This window comes from Phaethon lepturus, unplaced genomic scaffold (genome assembly GCF_000687285.1).
Source record: "Phaethon lepturus isolate BGI_N335 unplaced genomic scaffold, ASM68728v1 scaffold23747, whole genome shotgun sequence".
Classification (NCBI taxonomy): domain Eukaryota; kingdom Metazoa; phylum Chordata; class Aves; order Phaethontiformes; family Phaethontidae; genus Phaethon; species Phaethon lepturus.
The window spans coordinates 31,241-46,683 of NW_010554367.1; the positions used below are offsets into that span (position 1 = coordinate 31,241).

Consider the following 15,443-nt stretch of genomic DNA (forward strand, 5'->3'; position numbering starts at 1 on the left):
CAGCTAGATTCCTGTAGTGACTCAAACTTTATCTAGAAAGCATAGGTTTGCTCTGGCTGAAACCAGATGGAAAACATTCCACCTACTAATAGGTGTTCAGTTGAGGGAACCAGAACAGCTATCAGTGTGTGTCACAGGCAGCCCTTCTGTCCTCAGGGCCCTCTCACCTGTTCTGGTCCTGTGGCAGCACAGTAAGTGCTGGGGGAGGTACTGTCTGTCTTTGACTCTTTCACGTTACTGCAGAGGAGCAGAATCAGCAGGAGTTACAGACCATTGAAGGACTCTCTGCTCTCTTGCTGCCAAATACACAAATGTGGCTTGTAATAAAGATTGCAGGAGGGTGTTAGCAAGTTCTGAAGGGCATACAGACCTGTATTAGAAAGTATTAGGTATTTCCCTACCTATAATCACTGTCTTTGCTGGGGTAGGGGGAAACAATCAGGGTTTCTTCATATAAAATCCATCTCCTACCCCACCCCCTGGTCAAAAATACAAGACCCTTTAAAGACCAAAGAAAAAAAAGCAGAAGCAAGCAACAGCAAGACTGCAGTGTTTTATGTATTTACACAAAAGTGCACAAATTCATTTTTTTGAGAACATAGTAGAGAGGAAAAGAACCACTTGCTATGGTAAAAGTAACCATAGGCAAGCCTGACCATACTGAAACTGGAACCTACAAGCTCAAGAACATGAGGCAACATTTCAGTATCTTAGCCTCCTAACATTGTGCAGAGTATAGGTGAGCCTAACAGCAAGTTTTTGGTAGTAATAGTTGTCTGAGATTGCTGTTTCTGTATACAAAAGTTTGACACTTAGTGATCTCCATTTTTTAGCACACTTCTGTCCAGCTAATAGCAGATAAACTCTCCCAAGATAACCTACAGAGCAGCTCTGTAGCTTCCAGGTTGTGCACAAAAAGGAAGTTTAGGCTTTCAGGAAACACTGTGTAACAGCTAGAGTACTTGCTGAGTGGTATTGCACAGCTTCTAAGGAACAGAAACTTTTGCCATCTTACACAAATAGCTGTAGTTGATTGCCAGTGCGAAGAAACTTTAAATCTTTCAGCTACTACTTTATAGCTTTTTGTACTTCTCCCTGTAGTATTTCAAGCCAAGCAATAATGGGATTAGAGTTGACAATTCCATGTTAAAGAATAACAGGTAGGATTCACCTTTTTAACCACAAAAAAAACCCCAAACCACAACAACAAAGACACCCCCCCCAGACAAAACCACACCACAAACCCCAACAAATCAGCATGTGAAATTCAACTCCATGTTTGTTATGATCAGAATAAAGGCAAGATACCGAAGAATGGGGTATGGCAAGATACCGAAGAATGGGGTATGGCAAGTCGTCAGTGCCAATTGTGCAGAATTTAACAGTTCTAGACAGCAGTGTAGTGATAACAGTTTACATTAAACACTCCGATTTGCCAGCTGGCCTATTTATTCTACAGAATTTACATTTTTGTATTGCATTATAAAACTATGCTAGAAGAACCATAATTTTCTTTTAGAATAATAGACTTCTATAAGAAGGTTTGAAGTTTTTATAAGGGGAAAAACACCCCAGTAAATCAACAAGATTCTTTATGCCTAATGTTTTGGTGCACTATCATCTCTAACTCTATATACACTAGCACTAGATTAGCTAGAAGACTTTTAAACAGTTCTGTAGTTCATTGTGGTTGGTTAAATTTAGAAGCTTACTTGACCCTTGCAGCTGATTAAGAATTATTTTGAGGGGTTAGAGGTTGTCTTTAACATGTTATAACTGATTTTTTTATCATTCTGTAACTGATTTTTTTCCACCTTGAGGGGAATGTATCATACCACAAAATGGGAACAGGTTGGAACCATTTTTAAGGCACTGAAGACAGCTGTTGTGGCATTCAGTTTACATTATTTCCTAACATTTTTAGGGTATTTTCCTCCGCATGAAACAGATTCATTCTTATAAGACCAGTTTTCTTAAACCAGTTTACTAGAAATGGAAGAATTGCACAAAATACCAATGATTAGTTAAATTAAGGTATTCCTCCTCCCCTAGTTTACATATTTTCTGACTGTGTACAGGAAAAACACTAAAGAACTTACCATATTCAGAGAATGTTATCTATGGATACTGCTTCAGTAAGGCATTACATTTGATTGATTGCACCTTTTTCACATAACATTAATTTCAGTAAGATTCAACAGGTTAACAGTCTTCTGAAACTGGAGTCCTTAGCAAGTGGAGTGAGAATCACTGTATGTTTCACAACTTGCCAGGATTCTGTTTCACTCTGAGTTATCACACCTACAGCTGGGATTTGTCATTCTGAGCTGTTAGGAATTAGCTCACTTTTGGTCCTTCTAGGAAATTGCCTTTTTCTCCACCATTCCCATTCCTTTACCAGCTACCTGGAGGAGACAGTGGGAAGCCTAGAAGCTACTGTTTGCTCAAAATTCCATTAATAAATCTTGTCTCCAGGAAGCAGGGAAAAGGAACAACTCACTCCCCATGCAAGAAGGTCATGAGACTTGAAGGCCACTTGGCAAAAAATCACTAGCAAAATGCTTGGCTTCTGGTACATGGCCACTGGCTGGCACCACCATCTAGCGCAAGTGATCTCTATCTAACAAGTACAAACCTGAAAAATAAAAATCTTCACTAAGTCAGCTGAGAGATACCTATGCAAGAAAAATACTGAAGGTAATTTAAACAAAATTACCTACAAATAAACCTCTAAAATCTAGCAGATGGAAGTTTTGTGTTGCATTTAAAAACAAATTTAAATATACTTCTTCCCCTTAATTAGGATTTATGATACTGAATATACACTTGTGACTTAAGTTCTAGCAAAATTAAGATCTGGTTGTGAGCTTACAGAACAGCAGTCTGTTAATTTGTAATGCATTATAGTCTTTAATATATAGCAGCTTCAGTATGACTAATACTTCATTTGTGAGCTAACACTTAGGTGATTTTTTGTTTTCTATCATCCAACATAAGTGAGCACAAACACATATACTCAGCATTTTCTATTTAAAACAAGTAATTGCTAAAATGTTTGCTGTTCAGTCCATCTTCCTGCAGTCTAAGTGGTTACAACACAGCAATTTAAACAGACTTGCTCCAGGTATCTTTTCCTTACACCACTTGTCTAGGAAAGGATTAATAACCAGTGGAACTACTGTCAATCTCACATGCCACATCTAGCTGAGTTAACTTTGAACAACACTGTCCCTTTTAACCCTTCTTGGGATAAGATAAACAGAAGTAAGACATTTCAATGCTGCATTAAGATTTCAATTTTCCACCTCAAATAAAAACCATCAGTTTAGCACAGTAGATATGTATACGTTCAAACCGGTCAGAAAGGACTACTCCCAAACAAGACTGCCATTACACTCAACCACCAACAGGCAAGTTATAATTAGATACAATTAGCACGCATTTATGTCCTGTCTCTATTAAATTTAAACTGGGAAATGACTTCACACCTCCTAACTGGAGTTACTCATTGTTATTAGAAAAAGCCCCATCATTGCCAAGTGTTATTAGCTCCAAGAAATACAATGCTCTTGCCTCTTAGTAAGGTGCAGTAAGTGAGATAAAAAGTAGCATGAAGGCACTTGGTACCAGCTAAGATCATACAGTAGTTTCACTTTAGAATAAAGGATACAATAATAAGAACAGACTGATAACTTAAAACACAGTCTAAATTTAGCATGGAAACTTAGTTAAGACCAAACTAGTGTTATAGGACAACCTGTAAGTGTGCAAAAACATGGAGAGAGTTCAGTTATCTTGATGCTATAAGCTAAATCCAGACACAGTCAGGTGCTGAGCATTATTCCTAGCTTCAAAGTAAGAGGTATCAGTTTCATCATCCGGCTGAGGTATAAACGGCATTGTTTGACTCTGTAAATTATCCCAGTCCACACCGTGAAAGAGGGGGTGATGTTTCAGCTCTGAAACAGAAGTTCATGTAAGCATTATAAACTTCTTTTTGTCCAAGTCCCACAGTAGGTTTGTTCCCCTGATGCATAACTGTCAGTAGCTTTGCTCTATTTTGCTGATTTGGAAATTCACAGAAGTGCAAATTGCAATTGTTTTTTGATTACCCCTAACCTCAGCGGGATCAAACTATTGTCATGCCAACTAATAGTCTTCCCCTAGCTGAAGAACCTATTCTACACTGTGCACATGGTGGATCAGAGGTGCCCTAGAGGCATTTCTCATCGTAAGGCATGACCGAAATTTTAAGCATCACTTCAAAGTCTGTTTCTACTTTTACCCAAGTGCTGAGAAGATGTGTGGGAGTTAGTCCTACCCTTCTGCACTCCAGGCCATCTGCCTTTTGCTAGCTCATGGAGCGGCGCTCCTCTGCTTTGTACAGTCCCCTTTGCCAGACACAGAAGTCTAAACACCCTTATGGTGACGTTACCACAGACCACCAGATTCCTTCTTTCCCAGCCTGATGGTGGGATAACTAATCAAGCTGCAAGACATCCTGACTCAGGGAGAGCTCCTCTGCCCTGTCTGTTCTGACCAAGGGACTTCCTGGCACACAGGATCTGATCTGTCTTTTGCATAGCCTGGAAACACCATTCCCTGATTAAAGCAGCTTTGCTTTGCAAGAAGCACCTTTTCAGCCAAGTTAGGTACAAACTCATGTTTTTACAAGCTGCACCACAAAAATCAAAAGCAAATAGAAAAAAATAGGACAGGTAAAAATCACATTTAGATGGAGGTAGAAGTTTGACCATGACAAACACTCACTACAAATTTTAATTCTAAGTACATACCACAGGCTTTTAGCTGATAGACAGTAAGACATTAACACTTGTTTATTATTCCTACATTTCCTTATCATGTATAACACAATATTAAAGTTTATTTTAGACAAAAGACAGTAAAACAGAGGGTTAGTGTTCTCTTTCTAAAAGCTTCAGCAACCGTACACGCAGCAAGACACTGCACAGGTCCACTATCTTAGAGCTGTATGTAGTTCTGCTCTTAAGAAAGTTCTCACATCCTGAAAGCTGTCTTCAGCTGAAGAAGTAAGCAGACTTCATTGACTCTTCCAAAGAAGTCTCAATATGTACCATAGCTGGCAGCCAGCTCCTGCCCACATCTCTGAAGAGAGGGGTGAAAAACCGAACAAACCCAAACTTTGGATATGAGTGTTCTCTACCAAATGCTGCTTTAAAGCTTCTCTTATCCGGAAAGATTGAGCTCATAGAAGCACAGCACTAGGACAAAATGTAACTGGGATTTCTCAGTAAGTTAGGCTCCACACTGGAGAAATAGAGTGCGCACATGTGTGTTGGCAGGTGGGGAGAAGATGACAGTGATGGAAACTCAATTACAGTGAGGAAAACTTAATGGTTTTCCTGAAAGCTACTCATCCAACTTCACTTCAGTGGCCTATAAATCAGATAAAGAGATCAGATACCGTTAAAGGTCCTGACAAAGAATGAAATTCCAAGAACTTTAGATTGGAAGAAACCTTTATGTCATCTAGTTTAGATTTCTATCCATGACAGGCAATTAGATTTCACCCTAGTATCCATGAAGAAAGACAGTAACTTGTGCTTAACTAAAACGCCTTCAAATTAAGATATTAGATGCTTTTTGGGAGTGCCACAGAATTCCCTGTTAACATCATGATCTTCATTTACAACCATGTGCCTTCTCTAATTTGATTTGGCCTGGTTTCAGCTTCTAGCCTTTAGTCTCTTTATGAGTAAGCATTTCCATAATAATTTTCTTCTCTAGTAATTTCCTGGGTAGCTCTCTCATAAGACTTCCTCCTCTTTTTCCAAAATATCTCACTCTAAGCTTCCTTAACATTATCAAATTTTTAAATAAAATAGTCACTGTTACAACAGCATATGTTTAAGTGCTACAAGGGACAAAATTATATAGACTTTGTATAGTGTATATTGTGTAACTCTGTGTTCCCTTATACACTCTGTAAAGACAGGCTGATTCTTAAGAAAAAGCTCCTCCAAATTAACTTTTGTATGAGGCTTCTCTCCCAAACTCTAGGCTTTTAATCAAGGTTCATAGAATGTTAGATCAAAAAAACCCAAATAACTGTTACCGAGTTAGATAAGAATGAACTTCGGTATGTCAGATGTCAAACACTAAACATCCATAGCAAACCAGCATTAAAGCAAAACAGAAGTTCAATAAAAAACCCACCCCCAAACTTCCTCATTCAAAAGGGCAAAATCTCATAAGAAATACAGAAGATACCACAACTTGTTAAGTGCTTTGGCACTATACATGGAACCTAAATAGACATTAATTAGTCTAGGTTTCAGGAGGAGGACATCACCTCTTTGATATTTTTAATTAGTTGCAAAGAACACAAGAGGATTTTAATACTAACCCTTCAGTCCAGCTCTCTTAGTGCTGTCAATTGTTAGAAGAATATCTATTGCATTTTGGGCATTACGAGACAGCTTTTCTTCACCCTCAGGCCAGGGAATATCTACAGACAAAGATGCAGATGAGTAGGTAACAAACCATAAAACAAATGTTGGAGATACATACTTCTCCCAATTACTGAAACAGATTACCTCTTTTCAGAATATTTTGGAATACTTGTGTTGGTGTTTCATCATTAAAAGGTGGAATTCCAGTGAGAAACTCAAACAGACAAACTCCAAGGGCCCACCAGTCTACAGCAGAACCTGATAAGAGAAATATAGGTCATTACACTAACACAAAGAGTTAAGGGTATTTGCAAAGATTTGAAGATGAGCCATGGCAGAAATTGAAGAGTGTTTAAATCCTACGAAGTTTCTTGGAAATGAAGGAAGGGATGAAATAAGTCATACTTAATAATCATGAAGAGATTAAAAATATATTAAAGGGCTTTTAAAAGACAGTCTGTTCCTTAATTTATTATAAATAGCAGGTTTACTGCTAAAAGCAAGGGGGCTCTTAAGAACAATCTAAATATCAACTCACATCAGAGAATCCAGGAGCTGACTTCTCCAGCAGATTGTTTTGTGATAAGAAACACTTCTCTAACAACTGCTCTAGAGGCTGGATGAATGCTCCATGTTGTAACCCGTATCTTTCTCTCAATTCTTGGAGAGGACTCCAAGAATTCAAACTATCGAACTCAATTTTAATTTGTCTAAATTTATGTCAAAATATTGAAGACAGCTCACAGATATGAGCCAGCACGCAAAAAGCTGGAATTACTTTCCATTAAAGTTGATTAGGGCAATGCATAGTTACTAGACATCTCCTTAATTTTGTTTGTCCATGTTCCAATTTGCTATTTTTGCCAAACACATCTTATAAACCCACTTAAAAACAAGCCGGCAAAGCCACCCCAGACACCACTGCATGCATTCTAAGTTTTCTGCCTCTTTAAGCCATGCCCACTCCACTATATAAAAAAACAAAAGGTGCCACACTGAAAAAAAAAAGATTTGAAAAAGTGTAATTTTTCTTGGCTTTTTGGCATATTAAAAAAAAATTATGACATCTCCAAGTTAAGAAAACAAATGTTTTGAGCCATTTCAAAAGAACTATTGATTAAGTTTAGAAATGCTGAAAACTGAAATGTAGAACTAGTAAACTAATGCACTTTTAGCAACTTTTAACAGCAGTAAGAGTGCCCCACCAAGCTAAGCATATCAAAGCAGTGAGATCACATCCACTGTTGTTAGAGGGACTTAGATGTTCAGCTAAAATATTTCCACCTTCAGTCAAAGTCTAGTAAGATCACAACTCTGAACAATGTAGTAATGCAGCAGCAATTTTTCCCACCCAAAGTTTAACTGAAGATTAGAATGACTCCTACCATATCCCTGCTAAATCATGTCTATCAATATTTGAAACAAGAAACAGAAATACCAGGTCTTGAGCATCTAAGCCTTCTTTACCCATACGCAAAGTAATTCAGACTGATCAAAGTGAAATGAAGCAGTGAGGAAAGTGTCTCCGGTTTATTTCCTGATACACTATGTCTTTAAAAATGCTGACTTTACTCCTGAAGTATAGGCTTAAGTGGGATTTCTAATAGCCTAGTCACAGTAATACTGATGTTTCATGAATCTTTTGTGGAAGTATCACACATTCTTATGTGGAGTGCGTATATGGACTTATCTTTCTATACAGAAACATTGTTCACCCAAACAATTTTCTTGGAAATTGTGATCTAGTTATACTTTGACTGTTCACAGTTATGCTGAACACTCCATTTCTGCAAACTCACCAGAGATCAGAGTCCCTGCATATGGAAAGACAACGAAGCAAGAACATTACAATTATTGCAAAAAAAACCTAACAAAAAAACATCAAATACCAAGTATGATTCTCTGAAGGCATAGGAATGCCAATTATTTTAAGGTAGTAACTCAACAATAAAGATAGATGGCAGTCTTAAATCTAAGTTAGAAACAGAAATAAAATAGTTTTGTAACATCATTGAAGTTTAGCATTACAACTACATTTACAAACAAGTTAACAATATCAGAAATATTTAGTGAGGGAAAGTTTTGAGTTCTGAAGCCAGAAAACCCTGGCTTCACTGAAGGTAAGGGGAGATCTGACATTTCCTGACATAAAACCCAGACTCTTTGCAAGTTATCACTTCCTGAATACACTAAATAATTGCACAGAAGTCACTTTGCAACCAAGTTTCACATTGCCTAAGTAGCATTGATTACATTCCCACACTATTATCCAGTTTTAATGCCTGCCAAATAGCTAGGATTCCTAAATGTAGTAGTTGTCTTGCACTTCCATATGTTTAGTAATTTTGGTCATTACTCTTTATGCAGTTTTAGTTAACATATATTGGCTGCATACAGCAAAATGTTACTGTTCCACAGATTAGTAATCACCATTTCTCAATTAAGATATCATATAATTTCTCTAAGACTATTGGCTCTACAAAATAAAAGTATACTTGTGAGATGGAAATAAAACGTAATTATAAATACACTCAAGGTATCTGTGATACATTACATTTATTTTTTGTTAATGCTTCTTGCAAGTTAGCACGAAAATACTTCAGGATTTTGTTGATCTCCATGGAGCTCAGAATTTGAGCCAAAGAAACTGACGCACTTTGGAGTTGTGCTATTTTATTTTCTTGCATTATTTTGGAAAAAAAAAAAATGGCTACTACTGTCCACTTATATGGAAAATCCTGCCAGAAATCTTAAGTGTTTCATGAGGTCACTCAACTCAATAACCAATTTTAACACAACTTTATAAACTTGTCTGGATGCATATAACACTAATATCGATAAACATGGAATGCATTCTAAGAATAATTGTAGACTTAATCCTTTCATACTAAATTTCACCAAGTTCATCCTACCCCCCTCCCAAGAATCTTTAATAACACTCAGGATGACCAAGTTGTGATTCTTAAGCCACATGCAAGTCTTAGGTGGCCTAAGTACAGCTTCCAAAGCATTAAATTAGCGGGCAAGGCTATGCTAGACAGTCAAAACCTCCAGTCATGAGAAAACAGTAAATGGAAGGAGCAGCCAAAGTAAATGCAGCCATCCATGTGGGCAAAAACTAAGCACTAGTTATTTTTAAAGAATTCACTATTGTATTGCTTGAAGGATTCAGAGCTCTAGAGACATTTAGAAATGTAAATATGTCACCTTTCAAGTATTTACAAACTCCATATTTGGTTCATCTTACCATGAGGCTTTGTCAAAAGCAGCTCAGGAGCCAGGTAGTCTGGGGTCCCTAGGATGCGTTCACCTTCTACTGGGGCAGCTCCTCTTCTTACACTCTTTGGAGTCCTATATGGTGTGCCAGCATCTCCCTGATGAGGTGTCTTAAAAGAATCAACAAAGATTTCAGATGTCAAACAAAACCAGCAGAGAAATTCCCATCTCCAGTGTTTAGTAATGGGGGTAACAGCTGATACTTAAGTTCAAGTCAAGAATATGTCATAACATGTATATTCCCTGAAAAAGTAAGTGTGAAATGTGCTTCCATTTCTTTATCTCAACCATCCTGAAGTGTAAACAGTTAATCGATGCCTACTCTGAGACATTTTTCCCCAAGTTCTTCCTCCAGTGTCAAATTCACAAGTAATATCACCCAAAAAAATCTAAAGACAGCCTACTAAATAAAATGTCAAAATAGCCTTCAATTTTAGCACTGCGTTCTTAATAATAGCCAATGAAAAACAAGCATATGTTAGATACCTGTAAAATAAAAAGGAGAATCATGGATTTTCTCACATACTCACACCAAAATATATTAAATGAGACCTTTATTGTTTAACCTGTATCCTATGAGTTGCATAATGCCTGCACATAAGTTCTGCTCAAGTTAGGACTTAGTGACTGTTTACAGCTACACAAAGCTTCTGAAAGTAATTTTGGCCATTATTTGAAGATAAAATATGCATGCTTGAAAAGAGATCAATAAGTTCTTATAGTCAATAGGCTGACTGCAGTGAAAGATTTCCTGTTATGACCTGGAGATACTACTAAATTATCTTGCAGAGACTCTCATTGTTTATTTTTCAGTATACCCTTAATTCCCATGTATCTTGTCTAATTTTGTTTCCAACTTCATCGTCTGTGCTACAAAGATAAATTCATTATCACTATGCCATGAAGGCTACAGAATCCACTATTAAAATAGAAAATAGGTAATCAGGTCACAATGATGTGATTTTAAAAGAGTCACAAGAGTATTTGAAAAAGGTATCCTCCAGTTCAAATCTAAGTTACAAAAACATACGATGCCATGAGCCATTTATTTCTCAGGAGATGAAGTGCATACTACTCTGACTCCATTTCATCTAAATACAAGCTAAGTTTCATAGTCAATTAAAGTTTTATGCAGATGAAACAGAAGCTAGCAATTCAGACAAAGACATTAGAAAAAAGGCTTTCGAAAAACAACATTTTGCATGTCCCCTTTCTGGTACACCAAGTCATTAACATGCTGCCAGTTATGCCAAAACAAAACAGGAAACACTGATTGAAAAGTATACTTTTCCCATATCAGGGCTCTAACTTATTTTAGGACAATAAGAATTTTCCTTACTATCAGAAAGGTTAAAAAGGTTGACGCAAAAACTTCATAGCCTGCAAGCAGCTGTTACTGATTACCTCAATCTTTGTAATACGCTTGTAATTGGTACTTGACAGTACACATTACACCATCACCTTTACTAGAATAAAAAAAGAAAACAGGCACAATAGCAGTTACTAGCAGCTGAACAGCATTTGCTAACCATCTTGGGAGGGATACAGGATAAAAAGAAAAAAGAAAAAGGAAGACTTCCTGTTACATCAGGAAACCTATAATTACTCACAGGAAGTACCACATTGCACTAAAAGCAGGATGAGACAAAAAAACACAGGCTTTCTTTAACAGTTCACTGTAAGAGTAAAGGATTTCTCAGAGAAGTGGACAGACAATGCACGTTGAGCCAGAGGACATACAATTATTGCTAATCTCTTAATCTCTTAGAGAAACTACAACTTTGGCCACACAAGTGCAATAAATGAAAGCCTGTCAGCAAAGGTCACTTTGACAGACTAGCTCAAACTACTTAATTTTTCCCTAAATTAACAACTGAAATAATTTCAGATTACTAGTGTCTAACGCATGCACAAAGTTTCTACATGTCTCCTTACATACCTGATACACCCTATAAGGTCTTCCTTTCTGTAATGGAGTAATAGCTGTTGGGTAAGAGCCACTACATGCAGGTGAAAGATCCATTATATCTAAGGAAGCCATGCTACATGGCTCAGATACATTGGATATGTTAATTGGACTGTTATAACTTCGAAAAACAACAGCATTTTTTTTTAAGACATTCAGTGCTTCCATCATCTTTTCTGAAGGAGAAGATACTGTGTCAAGATAAGTTTCTTTCATGTGTTTTTGGTCATTATCCTTGTCAAGATGTAATGGCTTGCAGTCCTGGACAGTATGTGCTTCCTCTCCATTTTGTGAGGCATCTTGGGACTCTGGTAATGTTGTAAGCATGCCTTCTGGTTTTGGTTCCTCAAAAGAGAGGTCTTTAACACTTTTGTCCAAATCTAAAAGCTGCTTTTCTAAATGGCTTTCTGTAACAGACATTTCAGGAAATGATAAGTCAGAATCTGCACTGAGGATTCCTAAAGGTTTTTCATCATCAGTGCCTAAAAAACTTGAGTTCATATGCTCCTTTTTATCATCCTTTTCACAGTCTGCATCCAGATCACACATAAGATTTTTGGCTATAATTGGAGTAAGTGATTTTTCTACTGTTTGCTGGTTACCAATAAAACTCTTAACTTCTTCCTTGCTTTTGCAGGTGTCATGTAAGCATCCATCATCATGAAGCATCAAGGATTGTATTTCTGTTGTCAAACCAGTCCTTTTGTTTGCTGGAAATTCTGAGATCTGACAGCCACGTTTATATTCTGCATTGCTTTTTTTAACATAGTTAAGTTTCTGACAAGGACTAGTGTCTACTAATTCAAAGCTTCTTTTTACACCTGGCTTTTCAAAAATCTCTTCATCTTTTATAGGCTTGACAGGCTTGTTCTTCCTTGAAGGTGACTGTTGTTGATTAGAAGTTTCTGCTGTTTCATTAGTCATATCTCTCTTATTTACAAAGAGTTTTTCTTCCCAAATCTTATTTTCAGAAAGACATTTTCTGACTATGCCTTTCATATCCAATGTGGTCACAGGAGTATCCATTACATCAGAATGTTCACTTCCCAACTTTTGCCTACTGCCAGAATCATTGCTGCTGATGGGAGAAATAGCAGATTCCAGTTGTTCTTTCTTTAGAACTTTAATACCTTTGCTATTCAGTAATTCTACATTTGCAAGGAGAGCTGACCCACTGTTACTTGTTTTGCCTGTTGCAGAACATCGTTCATCTTCACTTTGCTGCAAATGAGCACATTAAGTTTTGAGTATCAAGAAAAATAGGATTACAGCATTATAGAAATGTGTCCTTTAAAATACCTTATTTCCCCTTTCATAAAGAACTGCAAATTAGCAACATTACTTACTCCTTATAACCACTAGCAGTGACAAACGTGGCATAATATATTAAAAAAATTCAGAACTAAATTAGGGATAATTTGACTTTTTCAGAACATAAAATAAGCTTACTAGAATAGAAAATGCAGTATTTTTAAATGCCCAAAGATGAAGAAATGTAGCAATTAGAGTTGTATTTGTGATTTAAGAAGTTAAGCTACAGAAGTTCTCAGTTTCCAAGAAACCCCAAACCAAAAGAACCCCATCATGCTACCCTGTGGCATATTATACTTCAGAGATGACAAAAGGAAAAATCTGGTATTACTACTATTTTGGTAACAATACTAAAAACAAGGCCTTGGGAATTAGACAGATAAAGAATTAGAAAATGTTTTAAAACTGAGTTTGTGTGTGATCTAAATAGGAATCATAGCAAGCACAGCAGCATTTTCTTTTAGGTCTGCATTTGTACAGAATTTCATTAACATTTTAAAATAGGAGAAAGTATTTTGTATCAGCTATAATTACTGGTGTTAGGTTAGTTGATACAATACCCTTCAGGAATATAAGCCTCAAACTTTTTCAGTTTTTAATGGCTAGTAGAAGTTTGAAGTATATCTTATTATTTTTCCCGATGTTCTGCCTTTTAAAGAAATTCTTTTGTTTGCATGCTGAGATAATGAAACTACAGGGACAAGGTCAGCTTCCAAAGAGCCACTGGTCCCAGCACTGCCCACCTTGTGTATAATAGGGCTAAACCAGCACTATCCAGTAGAAGGCCTTCTCTTTCACTCCTTTGCTGCAGACTAAATGGCATTTGCTTTTCCTGTTATGTTGCACAAGACTAATATTTGTTTGAAGAAAAAATACTAGTTTGATCCAAAACACCTGTTCTGCAAGGATTACAACCCCTGCTCCTTCACCTGTAGGAAGGCTTCTCTACACTTGAAATAACTGGAAGAAATAAGTAGCAGACATCTGCAACAGTGCATATACAAGCAAATTTTAATTTATAGTGGGAAAATGAAACAGTCCTGACCTCTACATCTTTCTCCCACCTGGGGCTGCTGCAGCATTCTGATTCCATACTGGACAGGTATGTGTGCGACTGACTACTGGCACTGGAGGTACCAAACCTTTTTCTTGACTGAAGTAGAGTAGGAGTTAAACTTCTCACTGGCATCACAGGAGTTAATTGAGAAGTATCAAGACCTTGAGAGGAAAAAAAAAAATAAATTCAAGTGTTGATACAAATAGGCAACATATATTAACCAGCTTCACACTATGTCAAGTTTTCACATTGAAGGAAGTTATGGAGAGCTATGCATGACACCATAATCTCTTTTGTAATCTTTCCTGCATAGTCAATTCACCCAGTTTTTGAAGTAGGGTCTTGCCAAGAATTTAAAAGCAATGTGAACATTAGCACCATAAAAAAACCTTCTTTCTCATTTCAGGTTAGAAATGAGAAAGCAGGAAGATAAGACAATTTAAATGAAAGCTGATACATTTGATACATTGATGTATCAAATCATTTTCAATGAGAGTATGCCAAGAACTGACATAATTTCTGTAAAATCTTAAAGTGTCATTTTGAATTCAGTGGTTGTGCATTTGAAAAAAAATAAACGATGACATAAGTAGTGTAGGTGAATAAAAAGACAGACCTTAAGTACTGGAGGAATGATAGACAGGAAGACACTGATGGAAGCACACCTTTTATCAAGTGGGTCCAAGCTATTCACATAAAATTAAAAGATCACAACCTTACAGCCAGAGTATTATTCAGTACAAGGCTTAGTATACTCACATGTTTTGAATAATTTAGTTGAAAGAGGAGTATTTTCCTTTTGGACCATAGGTAAGGGAGAAACCACTCCACGTAGACTGTCAGATGATTGACTTGAATTGTGCGCTGGCATTTTCATTCCAACAGGAGTATACTATCAAGCAGTAGGAAGCATAGTTAGAATTTAATAGAGACTGAACAAAATATCCAGGATTGAGAGTGCAACTTCAAGCATTCTTTCTTTGTCTTTGCATTGGAGCTTAGCCATGCCCATTTACCAAATTTTTTGAAGCACAGCTGATAGCCAGCAATTTGAAATATGGTCCAAGGTAATCACTTCGGAACTTCAAGGTACTGGAAACATACAATAAGTCATTCTACCAGTTGGCAGAAGAGATGCAAGAATAGCCTGATCACTCCTATTATTACTACATTTAAGACAGTAAGTAAAGTAAAAGAATGAAGTACTTCAAAGACAGCGACAATTACTTACAAAACCCAGAGAACTGATGAGTGACAACAGTTGTCCTGGAGTACGTGAGTAGTCTTGTTTTGGCTTTGCCATTGATGGTGTAGTAAGGATATCGATCATATTTATCTCTACAAAGGATACATTCATTATATTATATTAATATATTTATTAGATTTTATATACATAAAT

General features: G+C 36.8%; 1 protein-coding gene across 1 annotated transcript; it reads right to left on the bottom strand.

Moving 5' to 3' along the window:
* Positions 1-3,801: 3,801 nt before the first annotated feature.
* Positions 3,802-15,382, bottom strand: MASTL (microtubule associated serine/threonine kinase-like; the record flags this gene model as incomplete). The annotated part of the gene is made up of 8 exons (XM_010291842.1): positions 3,802-3,959; positions 6,389-6,490; positions 6,579-6,692; positions 9,682-9,820; positions 11,650-12,897; positions 14,033-14,205; positions 14,804-14,936; positions 15,276-15,382. Coding segments are annotated over 8 exons (2,174 nt in total), but the record flags the coding sequence as incomplete, so codon positions are not given.
* Between the last annotated feature and the right edge of the window lie 61 nt (positions 15,383-15,443).